The sequence below is a fragment of the Plodia interpunctella genome, chromosome 12, assembly GCF_027563975.2.
Source record: "Plodia interpunctella isolate USDA-ARS_2022_Savannah chromosome 12, ilPloInte3.2, whole genome shotgun sequence".
Taxonomy (NCBI): Eukaryota; Metazoa; Arthropoda; class Insecta; order Lepidoptera; family Pyralidae; genus Plodia; species Plodia interpunctella.
In genome coordinates this window covers 10,251,314-10,274,828 of record NC_071305.1, presented here as the reverse complement: position 1 = coordinate 10,274,828, position 23,515 = coordinate 10,251,314, and the positions used below count along the sequence as shown (strand labels likewise).

At 41.3% G+C, this 23,515-nt stretch overlaps 2 protein-coding genes across 4 annotated transcripts in view; both read left to right on the top strand.

Annotated features, from left to right (window-relative positions):
- The first annotated feature begins 268 nt into the window (after nucleotides 1-268).
- Nucleotides 269-6,743, top strand: chn (charlatan). Of its 2 annotated transcripts, XM_053752749.2 has the most exons (8): nucleotides 269-374; nucleotides 1,966-2,244; nucleotides 2,786-3,049; nucleotides 3,364-3,552; nucleotides 3,877-4,053; nucleotides 4,154-4,792; nucleotides 5,165-5,403; nucleotides 5,698-6,743. In XM_053752749.2, exons 3-8 carry the CDS (start codon nucleotides 2,813-2,815, stop codon nucleotides 6,095-6,097), a joined length of 1,881 nt encoding a protein of 626 aa, XP_053608724.1. In that variant the 5' UTR covers nucleotides 269-374; nucleotides 1,966-2,244; nucleotides 2,786-2,812; the 3' UTR covers nucleotides 6,098-6,743. The 2 variants fall into 2 exon arrangements, with proteins under 2 accessions (XP_053608724.1, XP_053608723.1); XM_053752748.2 differs by lacking the exon at nucleotides 269-374 and having other exon boundaries at nucleotides 1,526-2,244.
- Nucleotides 6,744-8,817: 2,074 nt separating this feature from the next.
- The window catches only part of LOC128674103 (SLIT-ROBO Rho GTPase-activating protein 1-like), a 25,043-nt gene continuing 10,345 nt past the window's right edge, over nucleotides 8,818-23,515 (top strand). The window contains exons 1-3 of one of the 2 annotated variants that reach the window (XM_053752440.2): nucleotides 8,818-9,414; nucleotides 19,889-20,577; nucleotides 20,708-20,914. In XM_053752440.2, the coding sequence (XP_053608415.1) occupies nucleotides 9,267-9,414; nucleotides 19,889-20,577; nucleotides 20,708-20,914 (1,044 nt within the window). In that variant the 5' untranslated portion in view covers nucleotides 8,818-9,266. Of the gene's footprint in view, nucleotides 9,415-17,494; nucleotides 17,655-19,888; nucleotides 20,578-20,707; nucleotides 20,915-23,515 lie in introns of those variants that run through there. The other variant, XM_053752441.2, reaches the window with a different exon arrangement.

The window sequence follows — 23,515 nt, the reverse complement described above, 5'->3', positions numbered from 1 at the left end:
TGTGGTCATGAAAAAATATGTACGTAGTTGATTTAATCGCTATTCTGCAAGCATTGCTATTAGTTAAGAATGTCTTTGGCAATTCATTTTATAATTTCTTTCATGATTAGAGTACTAATATTTTTTAATTTTCTTTGCTTGTCTTGCTGTACCACATTTAATGGGCATAAATTGGCCATAGCCCATAGGCCCTTAGGAAATAGGCCATTATGCTTGTAACATAGGGCATAATAATACAGGGCAGCATAGCAAGTGTGGTCTGCAACCTGTACGCGAGGGTAGCTACGCCGCGCTACGAGAGTGCCGCCACGACACCACCGCACCCTAGCCCTACCCTACGCCATTGGTGATCGGGTACTGCCAGAGACTGAGGGGTTAGTGCAGATTAGCATTTCACTTGGAGAAAAGGCTGCGGTAAAGTTTGTTGCGCCGCTTCTTCTTCACCTGCGCTTTGGAAGTCTGAAGTAGACTTAAGTAATTTTTTTGACGTTAATAAGTGATGTATATCATCCTATATTGAATAAAGAATTTTGAATTTGAATTTAGAAAAAATATTTAAGAAACAATAATGGTAAGCCCTTCTGGTATGATAGGGACCAACACTGTTCAAATTAGTATCTTTCGGCATTCTCAGCAGTTGTCGTTCCTAAATGCCAGTAGTTTGTAGCTTTTGAGAAATTGACGACCTCGGTAACGCGGTGGTAAAGTGCCCGCCTCTGAACCTAGAGGTCCCGGGTTCGATCCCCGGTCGGGTCATGATGGAAAATGATATTTTTCTGATTAGCCCAGTTGGATGTTTATCTATATGTATTTGTCATAAAATATAGTATCGTTGAGTTAGTATCCCATAACACAAGTGTCGAATTTACTTAGGGGTTAGCTCAATCTGTGTGATTTGTCCTTAAAAAAATTACTATATAATATAAAATTTTATGTGAAAAAGTGCCTGTAAAAGTCTAATCATCAATACATATAATAAAACAGTTAAAAAAATCCTGTACATTGAATATATTTACATAAAAACAAAATTATGCGATAAAGTCATAGTAACAGAGAAAAAATTTGAAACAAAAACTGTCTGTTTGTCTGTATGTCTGTAATGTATGTCTGTTTGTACACGCTAATCTTCGGAACTACTGGACGGATTTGAATGAAACTTTTTTGTTATATAGCTATTACAGAAAGCCTGATGAGCATTTTCTGTTGAGATATAAAAATCCAAGATCTGGAACACCTGATGTAGACCCATGATGGTACGGCTAAAATAAATAAATTTTGAATCCTTACCAAAAAATGTTCGGCCACGCGAACGAAGTCGCGGGTATCAGCTAGTTTCTGAATACGTGATTTGAATTTGAATTTATTACATTTTATACAAAAACAAGGAAAATAAGATACGCGAGTGTGCACACTCGTAAATTCTTTAGCTGTTTTCTCGATAGTAAAAATTGACACTTTTTTTGTTAATGGTTTTATAACATGAGTTACGTAAGAAAACGTTTAGAAAAGATAAATTATTATAAACGAATTAATGTTTTAAGTATAATTCCCTAGACTTGAATATTAAGTGATTAATCTGACTTAACATTTTATACAGTTGAGGCTTTACGTCAGATTAATCTGGTAGGTATATCTGTAGGTATGTTTGTGCACGCGCGTTGTGTTCGCTCCTAATAGGTTGTTCAAACTATTACATTTTGTAATGTTTATTGAGTTGGTACTTGTAACAACCAGTTTGCGAACCGATTAAATAAAATAAGTGAAGAAAATATCATGAGGAAACCTGCGAATGGACAATGTTAGACATGTCAATCGATAAATAGACCGAACGTTGCACACTGGTACTTGCATTCTCAATATACCTAATTATAAATATATAGGACAATTTAATATGTTTTCTTTCAAACGTAAATTTGTAGGATTAAGTAGTACCCTTAAAGTATTCCGAGTAATATGATGTTTAAGTTGTCTATCGGATGCCGCGGGAAGACAAAGGCGGCGTCGTACGAAGCGGACAAAGAGGCCTCGCTGCGTGGCTCAGTACGTACTCGGTCAATACGGCATGAATGGTCGGGGGCGGGCGATCGATGGGCGGGCGGCGGGGTGGCGAGCGGGCGGCGGGTGGCTCAGTCGCGGACGGCGCGCCGCGCGACGCTGATGTGGACGCTCGCGCCGCGCTCGTGCCGAGTATCGACCGCGCGCCCCCGCGCCGCCGCCGGCCGCCAGCCGCACCGCCACCGCTAGGTACGTGCCCAGCGCGACCAGCACCCCCTATGGCGGGGGGACACGCACCCGCCACCACCCCGACTGCGCTCATTACGTCGCTGTCGATCTCATACTAGTTCATCTTCTTTAATCATGACTATAATCGATCGTTGACTTGTTGTTCGCTTATTATATCGATATGTCGCACAGTTTTGACATTATACCATCTTAGGAGACTTTACTACTCCTATACTTAAATAATCGCCCCCTCATTTAGTTTTTGATAAACACAAAGATTAGGTACCTAGATTGAAAGTTTCCTTTTGATTGTACCGTATGTACCACTATCCTAGTATTTACTACTCCATCAGGCAGGAGAAACTAAACTTAATGCAGTATTCGTACACCGTTCAGAATCAAAGCCTTGTCGTCTTTTGCCTAACTTCTTCTTTACTCAGACATACATCTGCTTAATCTTAAGGCCATTATTTTTATAGTCAGTAACGAATAAGGAAAACATTTACTTAAAATCCAATTAAAATTAGTATTACCTACCTGTTTGAAGAGTGTATTTGTTCAGAGCGCTGTGAAGTCGTGCGCGAGCGCAATGGAGGGCGGCGCGGGCGTGGGCAGCGTAGCGTCGCTGACGATGGACTGCGAGGACATGTTCAAGGAGATCACCAAGAAGCTATACGGCGAGGAGGCGAGCGTGGGCGTGGTCGGCGTGGAGTTCCCGGCGGCCGAGCGCGACTTGGACGACGACCTGCGCCCCGAGGAGCACATCACTGCCTGGGGACTCGCCGCGCTCATGCAGAACGGCTTCCCGCCGCCCGGCATTCTTCAGGTAGAATCTTCATCAGACAACGATCACCGGTCAACTATGTCCTGTCACTCAGGAATTTAAAAAGACTATAGGTATGCTAGAAAAGGGCTGACTGTTCCCAAACCAATAAACGCTTGGACACACTTTCTAGTCATAGCTAAGAACACTCTCTATTAAATTCTCGTCTAAATAAAAATATACTATCCAAATCAGTTCAGCCGTTTGGCTGCTACTATGCTACGAATAGACATACATACATATACATAGACGTACCTATAACTCCTCCTTATGGAAGGGTAAAAAAAAATATACACATTTAGAATGAACAATTACAGGCTAACTTCACGCCGCGCATCGACCCGACGGCGGAGGACCGGTGGACGGCGGCGGAGGAGCCGCTGGCGTGGGCGCACTCGCGCATCGCGGCCTACAACCCCGCGCAGCGCCTGTTCAAGTGCGCCGACTGTGAGTGCGTGGGCTTCCTGGCGCGCCTCGCAGAGCACTGGCTAGGCACGCACTCGCAGGTACTTCGATCGTATCACAACCACTTAGAAACTCTCTAAAACTAGCTGAAATAGTGATGCTGCCACGGCTGTCAGTTATCGTACACAATATACAAATAGAACAATTGCTATTATATTAGTCCACACAAATTTAGCCGAGTCGACACGCTAAGAAGAAGAAGCACAGTTGCTTGATCTATTTTAACATTACTATGTGAACTCATTCACACGCAGAACCTATCATAGTGATATCACACTTGATTTATTATTCATGCATTTCTTTATTGATTGATTCATTTTACAGATAGATATTTATGGTCAGATAAACATTGTGGATGACTGCAGGCGCGTGCATTTCAATGTCCGGTACCGGGTTGCGGGTTCGCATCGGGCTGGGCGCGCGGCGTGCGGCAGCACCTGGCGCGCGACCACCACTCTGACCCCGCCGCCGCCGACCATCTGCTGCGCGACAACCCCGCGCTCGACGACCTCACGCGATATCTGCAGCGCCTTAAGAACAAGGTACCCCAACCTCTTAACCTTAATCTATCCACCAAACAACTCATTAAAGCATAAAAAAAAATTAATGGTATTTTAAATATTTATCAATCCTTGTTTGTAGGTGGATGCTGCTCGAAACGAAAGACGCAACAGCAACGGCGGCAACACCGAGAGTGTGCAAACCCAAGCGGAGGCTGCGAGTGCTGTAGTGAGCGCCAACACAGCGGTGGCGGGCGGCGCGGGTGAGGCGGGCAAACGTTACGCGTGCGGCTCGTGTCCGTACGCCACCGATCGCCGCGACCTGTTCACTCGTCACGAGAACATCCACCGCGACGAAAAGCCCTTTCACTGCTATCTCTGCCAGAAGCAGTTTAACCGCGCCGATCACGTCAAGAAGCATTTCCTGCGCATGCACCGCGACCAGCCATACGACTTGAACCGCATTCGGCGCGCGCCGCCCAAGCCCCAACCGGCCACGGCGGCGCCCGCGCCCCCGCTGCACTACTACAGCAAACCGGCGGGCGAACCTCCGCCCCCGGCGCCGGTGGTAGCCGCGGTGGCGAGCGTCGCTCCGCTGGAGTACCGGCCGGCGCCCGCCCCGCCACCCGCGCCCGCCCCCGCGCCGCCTGTCAAGATGGAGCGCGCGCCGCTCGGCAAGGCTGAGACGTCGGAGCCGGTGTCCGCGCCGCACAAGGCCTCCGGAGCCGGCCTGGTGCCACCCGCGGCTGCGCCGGGCACCGCCGCTGGTGTCAGACGCAAGGTATGGATAACCAGAGAAACTCCGAACAATATTTCTTTTAACTAATTGTAAATCCTAATCCTTACATATTATAAAACAAAGTCCGCTGCCGCGTCTGTCTGTTCGCGATAGACTCTAAAACTATTGCACGTGTTTTATGCGGTTTTCACCAATAGATAGTGTCATTCCTGAGGAAAGTTTAGGTGTATAATAATTTATTATGTTTTTAACCAAACGAAGCCGGGACGGGCCGCTAGTAATAAATAAATGAACAACTTATTATGGTTTTGGATTATCTAGTTTTCTATCATACAGCAATACTAAATCAAATTTTGATAAAAAATGTTGTAGGGGTATGATTTAAAGCTAGTCGAAGTCGATGTTGTGGTTTAGGGCGAGCGTCGCTATGCGTGCTGCTACTGCTCGTGGTCGGGCGTGGACAACTGGTGTCTGAAGCGGCACCTCAACACGCACTTGAAGCCGTTCGCGTGCGCACTGTGCGAGTACAAGGCGGCGCGCGCGGAGAGGCTCGCTACGCATGTGCACAAGGTGCACAACAAGAAAGCTTGCGCCAAGTGCCCCTACCTCGCCGACGACCAGCTGCAGCTTCAGCACCATCTGCGGGACGCACAGTTTGTATTCCAATGTTCTTTGTTGCAATCCACATAAGTACATTTCACATGAGAGCGAAATAATAAAAAAGATAAATATCAAATGACGTGAAATAATTATCATACGGCGTCGTGCCAGAGCACATCACGACGCCCACCTTCACCACGGGCTTCTATGAAAACCGCGCCCCTTACACTCATAGGTAACAAGACCCGTACTTTCATTTACTTTTCGTTAGATGGTGTTCCCTTTTTCTTCTCTTCTTTTCTCAATCACAACAACAATGATTGTACATGATTCACCTTTAATTGCAGCCACATTGAGAGCCGTAACCTTAAGGTGCCATCGAGCGTGGGTCGCACTACCAGCATTGCATTTACGAGCGCAGCAGGGCCCGGTGTGGGCGCTGGCGCCGGCAGCACGGTGGCGGTAACGGCGGTGGCGGGAGGCGGCGGTGTCGAAGGGAATGCGGGCGCGGTTAGCGGTGCGGCGCGGCGTCGCGAACAGCGGGCGGCCGGCGCGGCGCGGCTGTTCGGCTACCTGGAGGCGTCGGACGGCTCGGGCGACGAGTACGAGGGCGCGACACTGGGCGCGGAGTTCGCCCCCGCCGCGCCCCCGCAGCCCTCCGCCGCAGCCCAGCACTACACCAGAGACAAGGAAAATGCCGCGCCACTACACCATTCTGTGCACCATGACCATTGTCTACGCTACTGAGTCATTTACTCTCACTAGTCTCATAAAACATCTGAATCTTATTCGACTATCGTCTTCGCCATAAGCTGAAGATAATATGATTTAAGAACTGACTGATGTTGTTTTATATAGTGGGTTTACGTAAACAGTGATATCCAGTAAAATCAATCTATCTGCAGTACCTATGATGCCATGATTAAGTAGAACACTGTCATTTTTCGTCGGAGTGAGGCAACGAGATACGACGCGATACCGGGCATTTCGGGATGTTACGTCGTACTAAAGTTGCGAGTGTAAAAAATTATATGTACAAATTAAATTGCATTCATCAAATCAATTTTATATATACCTGCTTCTATCATTTTAAATTTGTTAGGTACAACATTCGTGGTTTAAGTAACAACCTGTCATGGCCGCATGGAAGTTGGTGAAGTTTGGTTTCGAACTCTGTGTTATTATTTTTCTTTGTAACTCCTTCAAACATCACGTATTGATCTATAATTTGATTTAGGTACGTAAGTACCTACTATATTAGTTTATGTCGTAAGTTAGTGTACATAGAACGAATTATAATCTTAATGAATAATAAAGTATGACATTGTTATAATAATTCCTTGTTTACGAATGAGTTTAGAAATATACGCAATATTTGGAAAGCCTTCGTTCATGCGGCATTTTTACTTGGTGTCGTGTTGACCCCGCCTTAAAAGAATTTTCACTTTCATTTCATTTTCACACTCCATATCCTACCATAGATATCATACGAGATGACTAAGGCATAAAATCCGTCACAACCGGTTATGCAACAATAGCACTCCCAGAGAGGGTTGCGTGGGGCAAGTGGCCGAATAAAAAAAACTGATAATACTCAGGCGCCGACACTAAGCACTGTATCGCGAGTCCGGTGTACACCTTACACAACACACTCAGAACCGCAGGCAGGCATTTTGTGATCACAGGTACAAATATTTGCCCGTGCTGGAAATCTAACCCAAGACCTCTAGATAGCGGACAGATTTGGTGAACACTACACTACAAAAAATATATTGAGTGGTACCCCGCCTCGCATCCCCTCACGTTTCTTTCGTGAGTTTTTTTTATCTTCTCCTGATATCTAAAATATGTTTTATCACTAGCGCACCTTATAATATTTTGCATTGACAGAACGAGAGCAACGAGACCAAACATAGGTACTACTTTAGCTAGCTCCACACTGTCGTCGCCGAACTCCGACACATGCCGACGCGAATGCGTGAACATTGCGTAGTTAGAATGAGTGTTTTTATTTACCGTATTGAAAAACCAGAAATGTATACCGAATCTGCCATAGTTTGGCAAATTGACAATGCGGACCCGGCATTAGATTAAAGTATACTTTTACCTTTTTTATGAGTCACAGGGCCATGCCATTATTAAGTTCAAGAGGTTCCTAGTGGCAATACCTATTCGAACCTATTAAAAGTAACTACACTAGCGCCACATGGCTCAGTTTGTCTTTGGTAGGATGAAAATATTCAGTTGTCAGTTCAGGTTCAGTTAGCGAAGGAATGAAATGAATGAACCGTTTCATTTATTGGACAAGAGTGGGATGTGGGATTCAAATCAAATCTTGTTCCGTGGGCATTGTCTGTCTTGACTTCACTTTGTTCTGGTGCTGTCGCGCAGAGTAGGTTAGGTGTAGTTGGCGTGTGCCCACAGATAGTTGAGACAATAGTTATTGCTTTGAGATTATAGTCAAATGTTATTTTTGTGGCGGTAAATAATATTGTATACGTATTACTGCCAACTATTGTTAGCCACAAAAGATATTTTTGTGGCGGTAAAGTTTAAAATTTAACTACATTAATTATTTCGAATTATAAATATAGGTTGGTATTTTTTGTAGGAGCCTTCAAGAAAGCTTCTACAAGTTAAAACCCCTAATTCGGATTAATAGAAAAAAGGGATTTACAATCTTATTGAAAGATCTTTCATAAAAGCTATATATACTTATGTTATATTTTATAACATTATCACTCAAAACAATAAGATAAAAATAAATAAATATATTAGGACAAATCACACAGATAGAGCTAGCCCCCATAGGAAGTTCGAGACTTGTGTTATAGTAAACTAACTCAACGATATTATATTTTTATATCAAATAGATATAGATAAACATCCAAGATGGATAAAAATGATCTTTTGCATCATCATGACTTGCCTATAGCCTCATAAAATATGTCTATCTTTGTCTTTAACCTTGCAATATTCATGTGAATGAGAGAGATAACACATACTAATAAGAATCATATGATTTAGCAGGTTATTACTTCATGCCGGCTTACCTGATCTTGCTTTAGCAATAATATAAACTCTTACTATATTTTTTTGACATTCATGATTTTAATATATATGCAAAAATATTTATAAATACCATAAAAACATGAAACACTTATTTTTGTTAAAAAAATAAATACTAAGAATAGGTAAGTATTTTATCAAAATATATGTTTTTATCTACATTACGTAACGTATTATTAATATGTTTTTTAAGCCTGGATGAGCTTTTCAACCCCAGGTACATACATAGTCAACCAGCTGCCTTTCATAATCACCGACTGTCGATAACTCGAAAAAGAAATGGCAAATAATATGAATATGAATCGCCAATTGTCTAGTAGTAGAAATAGTAGGTCCATCATCTAAAACTGTCAGTTTCATTTTCATTCATTCAATTCATTCAATGTTTGTTTCATTTGGTTGGTTGTTGTGTGTGCGGTGCGTGCTTTGGTTGGTTTAGCTGGCACTGCTGGCAGTGGCAGTTTGGCGTTAGCAAAGTAAATTAATGAACGGTGGTCGGTCTGTTGGTTTGATGTTGGCTTTTTGTTCTTCTTGTTATTTGTCGCGGCGCCACCGTTAGGCTGCTTTGGCCCGTTATTGGATTTTAATAACTATTTTCTGAAGTTAACTCTCACTACTTATTCAAAAAATAATAAACTGTTAGTTTAGTTCTTTGTCAAAACCAACCCGCGTAACCGAGCTTTCGAAATACTTCGTTATTTTTATAATTTTGATCGCATCGAAGATGCTATATTTGAATCTGCAACAACGAGGATCCTCTGTGAGTTAGCCGCGCTGATGAACTCGTGAAAACTTAGTGTCGGTCCTGAGTAATGTGTAGTGTAGAAAACCGTGCAGTGTTGTAGTTATGTCGGGGTCGGGCGCAACGACGCCGACGTCGGCGGAGCCGCCGGCGGCCCCGGGCACCGCGGCCCCTTCGCTAGATGACCGCGACTTGGAGCCCCGCACGCCGATGAAGAGGCTCGGCTCCACAAGGAAACTGGCTGCCTTCACTAGTGAGTTCCATTTACTTTCACCAGCTTAGAAGAGTTTCACTCACCAGCGTCATGTCTAAAATTTAATAAATAATCCGATAATCTTCATTATGACTTCCAGCTTATCTCCACATGTACTTATACAATATTATAAGTGACGAAGTTTTATACAAACTTACAGTTACCTACTTATTTTACCCCCTTAGAAATTGAATTTGTGTGTAAGACGAGATTGTGTGTAATAATTGGATGCCGATGTATCTGTTGCACTCTTTATTACAATGTGAATATGAATTTCCAAAACTCCTTTCTTAGTGGATGTGACCTAATTTTAGTTTACTTTCCTGCCAAATTTCATCTTTTTTGGCTATATTGTTTTTGAAAATTAGTATTTAGTACTAAAACAATATAAATAAAAAAAATAACTTGCCAAATAGGAACTCATCATCAATTTGGTGCAATAATTATAGAATGAATTAGAATTTCTGGCTTTTATGTATAGTTAGATATAGGTTTATTAAAGTGATGGTAGTCCATTGGTTAAGACCATTGGTGATTCGTCAGTGTCAGTTGTGATCATCCCAGGAAAAGTCCCAGGTTTGAATCCTACTCATGCCACATGAGTTTCTATACTAAAGCTACAAAACTGACTCATATTTAGACACTGCTTCAGACGAAGGCATACATTGTGAGGAAACCTGCGCTCTAGTTGATAATTTATCACCTAGTAAGTAATTGGAGAAGGCAATGGCAAACCTCTGCATTAATATTGTCAAGAGAGTCATGGAGTGTATTTCATTCCACTTAATTAACACAACTCTCAGCCGTATTCTACATAGAATACAACTGTTAGGAGGAGGAGATGCCTATAGATCAGCGGCACCTAGCCCACTCTTGGGGTTTTGACCATAACATATAACTGTAAGTGGACTATGACTTTGATCGCGCGAAATATAAAAACCTACTGACTGGAATTTGACGCGGCTCACTCAGCTAACTTAATCTTGCATAGGTGTCATCACAATATACTGCTTAGATCCCGAGGTATTGACATATAAGTTAGAGCGGACACACAAATTCAATAATATAGGATTATTACCAGATTTCAATATGAAATTATTTCAAAATTCAAATTGTCAGGTGTCATAATGGATATTAGATTTTTAAGAAATTTCAAAAGTGAAAAACTAATTGATAATAAAATAATGGTTTTGTCCTTAGATCATTATTTGGTATAGGTACTGAAATCTGAAATAGTTATTGTAGCTATTTAGCAAAATTTGAGTGATAACTACCTAAAATGTAGTGCAGCTTCATTCTGGCAATCCCACTAATATTATAATAATTTATTTTTTATTATTGTGTTAATTTTTTGGTACCTTACCTTTCTAACTTGCAGCCGTGAATCCTGTCAATCCTACTAATACCTATCTATCATTTGTGAGTTTGTATGTTTGAGCGGATAACCTCCGAAACTACCGAAACTATTTCAAAAATTCTTTCACCATTAGAAAGTTATATTATCCAAGATTGCTATAGGCTATATTTTATCTCAAAATTTCCACGGGAGCGAAGCCCCGAGCAATATCTAGTGTATTATAACTGCGAAAGTTTGTGAGGATATATGTGTGTATTAATGTTTGTTACTCTTTCACTCAATACCTATCTACTTTACGAATTATTATAATCTTTGGTACACGGATAGAGTTTAGCCTGGAATAACACATAGTGTACTTTTTATCCCGAAATACCCACCGGTATGACTATAAGAGAAGGAGGTACTTGTACTACGTTTTTTAACTACCTTTGTATGTAGAAAATATGCCTACTTACTACCTATTTATTTCAGCGCTGCTGTACCTATTTACTCGTCGATCGTTCTTTATTAGAATTGTTTAAAACATACTCAACTAGTTCGTAAAGTCAGCCGAGGAAGAGTGACATTCAATGGCGTGGTAATGGTACACGATCTACGAGTAAAAAGCATCGATATCTGTCTAGGGCAATTAGCCGGTGCTTTGTCCGTGGACGTTGCCTTGCCTTGTATTAGGCATGCATGAATACCTACTCTCGTACCTAATAGCCTAATAATAATTCAATGCAAGGATCATTTTCAGTCTTCTTGTTAATAACTGGTACATGTGAGCTCTAATTGCCGACAATGTCGATTCGCTAACGAAGCTGAGACGCCTTACAGATGTTAGTTTTAAACCAGATTATTGTTTGGTACCTATTTATTTTACGACTATGTTAGTGTATTGTACGGTCAACATACTGCTTTACACACGTGTTGAAGAATCGTCTTAGATTCTCCGATCTCTCTGCGTTAAGGTCTAACATAGATAGTAACATTTGCAACATAGGTACGAATTCTACCTAACAACTTCGTTTCTCTTGCACTTATCTGCACACATAAATACATACAAATATCTGCGCGCGCATGCATATCTTTCTACTACATCAGTTGAACATCTACAGGTTTCTTTTTTTAATTATAAATATTATACACTTTAGTATGGTTCCGAAGGTGGCGTTCACAAGATCATTTATCACCAGCTCAATCTGAATGAACGTGAGCGTTAGCTGGTGGCGGCCGTGCTGTGAATCAGCCGCAGCTATATTTAGCCGGCGCCGCCGCCGCCGTCCGGTCACAGTCCCGTCCTATCCCAAATACATTTTCATGAACAGTTTGTGATTTATTCAAGTTTGGCGGCATATAGGTATGTATCTTGTTACGATGGAATGAACTTTCGTCTGAGTCGCTGCTAGAGAAAATTTCTCATCATCACTATGAAATGAAATCGTTTAATCTATTTACTACCTATCTGATCAGAGTACTTCGCAGTTAGATCAAACAGCCAGCGGAATTGCAGTTTTGGATCGAATACAAGGTCGTGGTAAACATAAAAACGCACTCCAATAAGCCAACATAAACAATGATGACCTGGCGCGAGGAGCGTGTGTATTGTAATATTCCATCTCGAATATTTCAAAACTTTGGTCTAAGAATATGCTTTACAAGCTACAAGGTTTTCAGTTGTTACTATTTCAGAAAATTTAATTTACGGACAGACAGACAATAAAGTGATCCTACCTATAAGAGTTCCGTTCTTACCTTTTGAGGTACGGAACTATAAAAACAAACAGGATTTTTTATACTGTTTTCGAAAACTTAAGTTGTCACAATAGTAGCTTATACACTAAGTAAAGCGAACTTTGTAGACGAGGACTAACTAGCTATCCGGATGGTGAATAGTTACGTCGAGGGTGAAATGTCGCTTCACTGTTGAGGTATAAGTATATGTACTATGTTACGATCATAAAAAGTGAAAAGTGAATTATTGAATTTGGTACCTAGGTGTCTACCTGCCTAGATATATATTTTTAATAAGTTGCACATAGGGTGATAAATAGAATTATAGAATTATTTACTAATTGTGACATCACAGTCAGCATGCGTCATGTCATGTATAGTGACGTCGCTGGCGGCGGCAGCGGCCCGGGGCGCGGTCGCTAAGTTCCGACCCACCCCACAAGTTGCACCCCGCCCTGCATTGCCTCATACCTACGTTATGGCTAAACATAATGCCGGCTCCACACTGCCATCGAACAGGCCAAACTTTGGCGGATTCGGTATACATTGCTGGTTTTTCATTGCGGTAAATATAAAATCACTAGTAGGTACTAACTACGCAATGTTCACGCATTCGCGTCGGCAGCTGTTTGGCGATAGTATGTAGCTGTCATAACATTGCGTGCAGTAGCTGTGCTTGATGTCCAAAGCAATCTTGGACTGGGTCGCAATTTAACTTCGTACGGCAATGTTTTAGTTACAAATTTATTTTCAAAACATGATGTTTTGACAACGGCATCGTTGGTTTACGGTTCAGTTTTGATCCAAGCGTCTATCACGCTCACGCTGTAACAGTGGAGCAACTGGCAACTGCGATCCACCGAGTTATTAGCGTGGCAGTGGCAGGGGCGAAGCGGTCTATTCTTGCGTTGCCCCATCTTGCTATCTTCGCTTCACAGGATATTATACAATATTCAATGGTTTAGAAATCAATGGCTATTTTTGATCATGTGACTTGATTGAATCTGACCTAGATAAACTAATATTATAATAAAATAAAGAGTGCAAGAACAATCAAATAATATATTATGTTGTATGGTAGGTTTTGACGATTGACGACCTCGGTGGCTTGGTGGTAAAGTGCTTGCCTCTGAACCGAGAGGTACCGTGTTCGATGCCCGGTCGGGTCATGATGGAAATAGATCTTCTGATTGGCCCGGGTTTTGGATGTTTATCTAAATATGTATTTGTTATAAAAATATAGTACCGTTGAGTTAGTATCCCATAACCATAACACAAGTCTCGAACTTACTTTGGTGCTAGCTCAATCTGTGTGATATATCCTAATATTTATTTATTATATAGTAGTTACAGCTGGGCTGCGAGTGGCTGGTGCGCGTCTGTCCGCACACCACGTAAACACATTCCGGTCGGTGATAAATACCGTTTTACTTTACTTCAATCATTATTTGCCGATGTTCCTACCTCTTTCATCCGAGCGTTTTCCCGGTCGCTTCCTACCCAAGGTCCCCTTTCCTCGTTTTCTTCTTAGTTCTATGGGAGTAGTAGTACTAGTCTAGTCATAGTTTTTATTTTCATGCGTTACTCAACTAATGAATCGTGTTTCAACCAGAGAATACTTTTAAGGATTTGACGTGTCGTAGTTTCAGCAACTACAACTTACAATACCACACACTGAAGCGCTGGTGGTCAAGTGGTTAAGACCGTTCGCCTGTGATCGAAAGGTCCCAGGATTGAACCATTAGTGATTATACTAATCTGACTCATATACACAGTAACACAGTCACAGTGTAAGAAGTAATATCTTTTCATAGACCACCACTTCATGAAAACATCGTGAGGAAACCTTCACACTGGTTGACAGTTCAAGTGTGTGGGCGATTACTTGCCACTAGATCCACGCGGTAGGTAGTCATCAGATGCCATCTCGTAAAATCTGGACCGCACTCTGAAAAGAAAGAAATAGATGTATGTGTACTACACACGTCAAGTTTAGGCCTGAAGCAATGCGGGGCATATCATAATGGTAGCGGAGTAAAATAAGGGCACCGTATCTGTATGACTTCATACACTTAAGTTTTTGAAATACAAAAATTTCAATACAGTTTGTATAGATATTAAGAGCTACTTAATTCACACCTTTATTTTGTTTACAATATGTTAACCTTTAACGTCAGTCAGTAAAGATTTCTTTCTTGTTTGAGCTCATTATGGGAACTCATTTGTACGTTTATATGTTTTTTTTTAATTTTTGTACGAGTATATCAAGAGTTTGTGTCTTATTTATTATAGAAATATAATGATTTATCTCGGCAAGATGTACACTTTATACGTACTGGCACATAATAGACGTTGTCGACTGTGACACATGTTTGTAGTGAATGCGCAATATAAGATCGTGATAGGGTAGTGCGTGCGATTGTAGGCAAATGGCGATCGGCGGCGGTTTCCGGCGCGTGCCCAGCAAGCTAATGCTGTCGTGGTCGCGCTCCGACCGGCGAGCCGGCTCCCACGCTCATCTGCTCAACGTCACTAATCTAGAGTGTCCGGTCTGAAAATTCCCTTATTTCGACGAACAACAACCATTTAGGTCTGACTGACCTAAATGGTTGAGTATTAGAGCTTCCTTGTGTCTCAAGAGCCCGCTGGCTTGAAGCTGGTAGGTAAACAATATAATATTTAGTAGACTCGGGACACAAGTCTGAAATAATATAATTTTTTAAGCTTTTATTTAGTTTCATACCTGTTGTCGTTCTGTCTGTAATCAAGTTTAAATTTCACCTTTTGAATTGCTAATCAGAGGATATGGGACTGGGCACTGGGACACGTGTACCGAAACGAAACAAGCAAATATGGTTATCCAAGGCGGACGGAAAACATCCCCACGCTCGCCAGCGGAGAGGGCTGGGCAATTATAATAGATAGGTATCTGGTAATAGCATTGTCAGAAGCTCTTCATATCATAGTCACTTTCTGAGCAACTTAAAAAAGATTTCAGTCCAAATCAATCTTCCAATTGTTGTGTCTTCGTTATAGATAGGATCGAACGCGAAATCGGTTTCTCTTTCTTGCGGTATGTAACATAACTTTTAAAACATCGAGTACATCTTATTCCGAAGTCATTTTGTTGAGGAAATGTTTGATGTTGGATCTTCGTGTTTAAAAGAGACAGGAATGTTTAAAAATAAATGTTTAGATAACATGTTTTGTTTGGTTGTTTTGTTATTTTAGAAGCAGGATACTTTCATTGTCTTGCTTGTAAGCTTGTGTCAAAAATGAAAAAAAAATATTACATGTTTATTTACTAGCTCAATGGAAATTAATTTTCGCGTCGAAAGGAACTTGTCTAACCGCATTTTCGTCGACTTTTTATAAGAAGAAATGGATAGTGTGTCAAGGATAGTATTAATAGGAAAGGAGTATCAATGGATAAACCTACAACTATTTATTTTTTAATTAACTAATCTCTGTCGCATGAAGTTTCCTTTCATAAGTTTCCGTCACTTTCGTCGCCCAACATCAACATCCATACATCATGACAGGTCTGATAACTGCCTTGTAAATTTTTCCTTTCAATTTAAGGGGAATATGAGGTTTGTCACACGTTACACCCGTCACTTGTCTCCATTTTGCTCATCCTGCTCCAATACGGCTGGTAACGTCCCGGTCAATATCACCGACACTGCAAAAGTAGGTTAGGTTAGGTAGGTTCTTGAAATTGGAGCAGACTGGTAAGGTCATACCACTTAAGACAATTGAGACAAAGAGAGGGACCACTAAAATCCAAAGACATGTGCTCCGTTTTGGACCTACTGATCGTTCTCTAGTCTCTCCTGCCATTTTCTTTTTAACATTATTGTGGAAATGTGTAGATCAGTGTAGAATTATTGATGATAAGTAGATTAAGAAGGAAATTCCGAAATAAGTTTCTAAAAATCTCTCTACACTTCCTCTCTACCCTTGATGTTGAGGCATCGTTACCGTTCCTCAACCCCATTATGGCAGAGGTCCGAACATCCAAGACTAGTCACTTGGCTGGGCCCACTCCCGGCCACACGAGAACAAGGAGAAGACGTTTGTTTACCGTAACATGGCGCTGGGAGTCGTTGACCACAGATATACCTACCTACTCCTGCACTGCACGCAAGGACGACTTATTTGTGAAACGTTTTCCTTGTTATGATGGACCAATTATGTTTTACTATTTTATAATCCCAGTGCAATTTATCCTTTTATTATAAAACTAGCTCTTGCCCGCAGTTTAGCTCTCGTGAATTTATCTTCTAAACATACTGAAATCTCATTAATTTCATTACATATTCTACAGGATTGATAAAATTTATTTGATCTCGTCTTTAGTTCAATTTCCCGTTCTCTTCTATGTGTCTGGTGTCATTTCCCGCAATAGGTACCTATGTTGTAGTTACATGTCACAATCGAGTCAATTCAAAGTGAGAAGATAGTGATAATTGAAATACAAACCCACAATTAGCTCTCTGAGTTATAATAAGGTCGTGCCATTGATTTGATTACATTACAAATACATCGCCTATGTTGGTAATCTCCACGAAATCAATTACTACATAATATATTATCTCTATATATTACTAACACTAACAATATATAACTCTACTAATGTTAATCTAGATTGTGCAAAATACCAACAAAGCCGTATTCCTTGCATCAACCTCAATACTATCGCAGGGTCTATCTAGTAGGTATACATTCTGCGGAATAGTCCGGCGCGGCGCAACACTACGTAGGTGAGGCTAGGCAGGGCGATGCAGCGACTTCCCGGACCGGTTGCAGCGAGCCTTCACCCCGCCAGCGCCGGCCGCGTTACAGATCCGATGCTCTGTCCGCCGTCGATGTTGTTTTGTAGTACATCTCGAACTATTTTACTACACGTAGATAATGAAATCTCCCGGAAAATGTAAAGAATCCACATGTAATACTTAAATGAGGGTGGTAGATGCGGAGGGTGGTGGGGGTGGAGGGGTGCGGGATGCGGCCGGAGCACAGGGCCGGAGGCTGCGCGCGGCGCCGCGCTCAGCTCAGTGTGTCGGCGCCGGCCGCAGCGACGCGAGCGGTAGCGGCACCATGTTCCAGTGCATCGTGCAACCGCGCCATGACTGGGGCCCGCTTGACCTCGCCGCCGCACACCCTGGTACGACTAAGAGTCACCCGACATCACTACGTTCAGTTATGATCTATTAATGGCCACAAAACGTTCCACGTCGTTTTAAATGCCAATAACTAATTATAACTGCTCTGAAGTACGTACGAAGTACTGGTACGCTCATTGGACTTTATGGAAGATTAAACTTTCCAAGCTTTGCATTGTTTTCTGTAATGACAAATAACTATTGTTACAATGTAATCACGGCCTGATAGTGATGAGATCGTGTCCCGCATTATGGAAATATACCAGGACGGCTGGAATTGTTTGGGATTTTATGCAGGATGTGTTGTTTTTTTTCTCGTTAGCATCGTGTCGCGGCAGCTGCGCGTCAGGTGCGAGCTCGCACATGTGCCAGGTAGACGCTCTCGCTGCGATCGCAGTATATTCGTCAATGAATCAGCGCATACAATTCCCTAAGAAAGACTTAATAATCCGGTAACCTCTATCACTGGTATTGTCGTTTATTTGCGTAGGTATTTTTTAGCATGCATCAAAAAACATCGCGCCAATAAAATTGGTTTTATAATGTGAAGGAAGCTAACACTTTAGTGCTTTTGTTTTTTGTGGAAGTGAGAACCCACAGAGGTCACCGGCAGTGAAGCCCGGTCCCCTGCACGGGCTCCCCTCGCGAGATCCCTTTCCATTCCACTTTTGTGCCATTAACTAATAACGGTTGACGTCTCGTTGTTTTTGTACGAAATCGGTTGGCGCTGCACCGCGTTCGATGCGGCTCATAACAATGCCTGTTGTTCCGTTATGCACAAAAACACAATAGAAACACCGCGTAGGTACGAATCATCGAGAGATCCCGATTGAAAACCGTTATGGATAACACGAATATTGCATAAAGTGACAACGAAAGGGGCAAATTCAGTTTATGATACTGAAGTAGGTATTAAATTTTTTTTCAAGACTCATTGTCATGCTAGATAAAGTTTGCTATCTTGGCAATAAACATCGAATTATTTCATAAAATAGTTAAAGTGCTGCGCATAAACAATCTTATATATTTGTCATTTTTAAATCAAATGTAATATTTGTAAAATAATATACTAAGTATTGCAATATAAATCTTACGCCACATGGATACATCATAGTCTTCGACGAGTGAAATATTTTATAAATTCGACAAATTTCGATTCGAAAATCTGTCACGCTGATCACTCATTTTAAGTTTCTAAAGTGACTATTAAACATTGCATTAGACTTAAATTAAAAACTATTGTTTGTATGATAATAATTATAATTAATCATTTATTCAGAAATGATTTTTTTTTGTAGGTATAGACGTCACGTTATATTCTAAATTAATTAACCAAAGCTACAAACTACTAGTATTTCGGAACAACCTCGAGTTGAGAATAAATGCCAAACAGTCATTTAAACAGTGTTGGCCCCCCCTGGCATGTCAGAAGGGCTTACCATTTTTTTTTTAATATAAGTCCCAATTAATATTATAAATGCGAAAGTAAGTTGTTTATTTGTTTGTTACCTTTTAACGCGTTTTCTAATCAACCAATCTTCTTGAAATTTTGCATATACATATATAATTAAGAGAAAAGGGTACCTTCATTCATCCTGAAACAAAAAAAATATTTCCGTGGGATTTGCGAAAACCCTATATATGTGGCGCTAATAATAATACAAACACTAGATGGCGCTGTGTATTTTGTAACGGTTCATTGAAAAAGAATAGGATGTAGGTAGGTAACCTACCAAATTTTAGTCTTATAGTACGCATAGTCTCCGAATAAAATGACTGTGACGTGCGGACACAGACGGACATGACGAAACTACAAGGGTTCCGTTTTTACCATTTGGCTACGCTACGCTAATCATAGGCAATAATTCTATGGTTAGTAATTTAAATATAGCAGTAAAACAGATCTGCGACATAATTATTTGGTCAGCAAGATTTGCGCAGCAAAATCCATCAGCAGACACAGGTCAATAAAAGCTAGGTTGCTCAGATGACCAAGCTGTTAACCTTTCCGGCCCTTATTGAACCAACGTAACCAAAGGGACTCTAATGGAGTTGTTGCGGCCGCAGCGGTCGAAACGCTCTGAGATCCACCCGTTGCACCCTTAGATTAACGCTACTCTTAGATTATTTAAACGAAACATTTAATATTAGAAAAATTACACAGTTCGCCGGGGCATTCCTTTGTTTCCAGAGGTCTAGATTAAGTTTTTAAAGAACCTTTATTTTTATTATGTAGATATCCGCATGCAGCTCTGCGAGCAAAGCCGGGTGCTGGAGGCTCGTGCGGAGGCGAGCGCGGGCGTCGCGACCGAGCTCCACGAGTACTGCCGGCGGCGCGCTGAGCTCGAGCACGAGTACTCGCGCGCGCTCGACAAGCTGGCTCGAGCGGCCACGCAAAGACACAAGGACCAGAAGCACAAGCGGGAGAACTGGCAGTACTGCGGCGCGGCGGCCTGCTGGCAACAGGCTTTGGACGGCACGCGCGCGCTGGCCAAGGACCACGCCGCGCTCGCCGATCTATACGGCGGCGTGTTGGCCGCGAAACTGCAACGCGCCGCCGACGACGCGTTGAGACTACACCGAAAGTGTCGAGATATAGTAGTCGAGCGACAGGAAGAACTCGGCCAGGCGTTAGCGGAAGCGGGAGCGGCGGGCAAAGCGTGCGCGGCCGCGGCGACGGAGTGGCGCGCCGCAGCCGTGAAGCTGCGGCACGCGCACGACCAGCGCGAGCGGCTGGCGGCCGCCGACCCGCCGCGCCCCAAGAAGCTGAAGGCTCTGGACAAGGAGCTGGAGAAGCGACGCGCGCGACACGCCGAGGCTCGCGCGCGTGGACTGCGTGCGCGCGCCGACTACGTGCTCAGTCTGGAGGCCGCTAACGCCACGCTGCAGCGGTACTACCTCGACGACATCGCCGAGATTATGATGGTGAGGAAATACCCATTCGGTGTCAATAGAAGTTCGTTGCGATTACATTATTTATTAATACCATATTACCTACATTTTGTTTTGTGTTATGTTTGTCAGCCCCTAGTGATATATATTTGATATTCTGTAGTGCATGGAGGTGGGTTTTGAGGCGGTGGTGGGTCGCGCGGTGCGCACGGCGGCGGCGGCGGAGGCGGCGCGCGCGGCGCACGCGGCGGCGGCGGCGGGCGCGCTGCAGGCGGCGGCGGACGCGCTGGACGCGCTGCAGGACCGCCAGCGCTTCCTGGACGCGCACCAAGCGCCCTTCACGCCGCCCAACGTCGCGCCGCTCACGCAGGTTACTCATGATACACCGTACATATCGCTGCTTTAGAACGAAAGTGACTTAATTCAAAATCTCAACTTTTTGGGAAATCGCAAAATAAGATTTCATGTTTATTAATTTTTTCATAAGTAAAAGTATATTTCTGAAACGAAGTATGTTAATTGTCTTTTTATGTTTGACATGGTTTCATTAACTATTAGGCTTGATAATAATTGTCTTTTTTTCAAATTATTTTGATAAATAATATTTTAAAATAACGATTTTCAAAAACTAGTCACTATAAGGTCACCCTTTGACCGAACTTATTCTATAAGAGTTTGACTTAATATGAATTAGGTCAGTTTCATTTTAATAACTTAAAATTTATGTGTGGCATTTTGAGTAATATGTCATTTTTGTATTAAAATAAGATTAAGTTGTTTACTAATAAGTCATTTTGATAAAAACTATTTAATAATAAAACCCAAGTTTGTGTTCAAGTTATTTATTGTATTGAAATAATAACATATTTTATAGTATTGTTCAGAGTTCTGCCTGCCTGCATTTGGCATATACAAGGTATACCACTACCTCCGTCATAGCCGTTAGGTATGCATAGGGTACCCCAATTAAAGTGACTTCAGAATAATCATTTGACAGGGAAAAATAAAAAAAAAACAATATAAAAATAATAATAAATAATCAAAATAAGTGAACATTGCGGCATCGTATCAATCGCTCACGCACGAATCAGCTATGAGCCGTTAGTTTGTGTGTGTGTATCGCTATAGTGAAAGCGCTATGCGGCGATGCGAAGGGCACTGTTCATTGCACGTTTTAAATTTTAGCGTTAGTTTAGATAGGGAATTCTTTAATATTTTTATGAGGTTTCTTTGGATGAAATGACGGTTACATGATAAATTATATAAATTTGCAAAAAAAAAAATCAATCCAACTTCATTATCTCGGAAACTATTGATTCCAGGTATGGATTCTTGGGGGAAAATGTTCATATTAATAGGGAGATGACATGGGTTTCGGCTATATCGAAGGTAATGTTACACCTGTACAGCAGTAACAATTTGTATCAAAATAAACTCATAGTACCTAATATTCCTAAGATTGTGATAATAATATACATAATAATTAGGTATTAATGTTTTTCTTAACTCCATAAGACCTTTTCTTGTATTTTCCGATAACTTCAGTTTTCTCGAAACACTTTCAACACAAGGCATCTTCTTCCTTTTGTTTCTCATGTTGACGCGCTAGTCTTTTGTCTTCAGTATAACTGGTCTTATAATAAAATACAAAAGGTTCATTTTAGACAAACCTTAAAACGCGTATTTTACATCACCCCACAAAATCTGCTCCTTGTCATCATTGTCCTCATTGAAATTGTAGCCCCACTCGTTTTGCAAAGCTTTCAAATCTAACATAGTATCATAGCTCATAGCTAAAGAAAAATGCTGAACCTTGAGAGGTGTCCCAATTTTTAGAGCTCTTAATTAAGCTTATAATATTTATATATCGATAAGGTGGACAAATTGGGCTCGATTTTAAGTTTTTTTTATTTATTTTTCAATGAGGGAGTGAACATTATCGTCCTAATTTTGCGTGTGCCCAGTAATAAGATATTTATTTATTATTGACCCAATGTGAAATTTCGCTATTATATAATGCATAAAATGACGTTATATATTTATTTTTATTCTGTCCTGAGCAGCCGCTGCCTGAGGGTTGTGGTTCTGTATCAGTTGATATTAAAGACTGGGAAATAAAATCACTTCCTAAATTTTTATGTTCTTGTTGATGATTCTGATGAAATGTTCTTGTTGATGATTCTGATCCAAGAACCTAAACATATATACATATGGCTTATATGTATATATGTTTAGGTTCTTGGATAGCTAAGAAGTTAACTGAGGAATGAAGTGGTGGTTCATTTGTAGCTAGAGAATCGATCGAGTTTAAGAAAGAGAAACTTCGAAAAGTGGTACTTTTATTTACCTCACCAGATACCTATCTGGGTCCCTTTTAGGCTCATTGATAAGTGTTACTGCACGATAAGCAGTCACTATTGTCTTTGTCAGTCTATTACAGGGTACTCCTAACTGTTACTTGTGGTACAGATTAATAATTGTATTCAGTCTCAGATAGATTCTTCAGCTAAAATGTTTACAGAGGTGATTAATGATCTTAGATTTTGAAAAAATAGTTTAAATTAGTATTATACATACTTCTAATAATTTCTGGCAACGCATTCTAAAAATAAATACTTAAATAAATAAATAGTTACAGGCTCTATTAGATTCAAACGGTAAGGTTCTTCATGCATGATTTTCAAGAACTGGCGTATTTTTATCAAACGACGCATTCGGGGAAATGTTTTTTATATTAAATTGTGTTTCCTGAAAAAGCAAAAAATAGAGTGCATGTCATCAAAAGCAGCAAACCAAATCTCAAAAATATGTGTTAATAATAAATTATGTTATGCTCTCAATATTAACCATTCAATTCGTGTTTTTATGCTTACTCTACTTCCAACCTCCACCAACCTTAAACCCGCGCTAACCTTGACAAGTCACATATGAGTAGGTATACCTACTTACCGATGTTTTAATACACCAACAT

Excerpts from the sequence above, each read along its gene's own strand:
- chn (XM_053752749.2), top strand. The coding sequence starts at position 2,813 with ATGGAGGGCGGCGCGGGCGTGGGCAGCGTAGCGTCGCTGACGATGGAC. Across the intron at positions 3,553-3,876 it reads GGCTAGGCACGCACTCGCAG|GCGCGTGCATTTCAATGTCC; the intron begins GTACTTCGATCG and ends GGATGACTGCAG. Across the intron at positions 4,054-4,153 it reads TGCAGCGCCTTAAGAACAAG|GTGGATGCTGCTCGAAACGA; the intron begins GTACCCCAACCT and ends CCTTGTTTGTAG.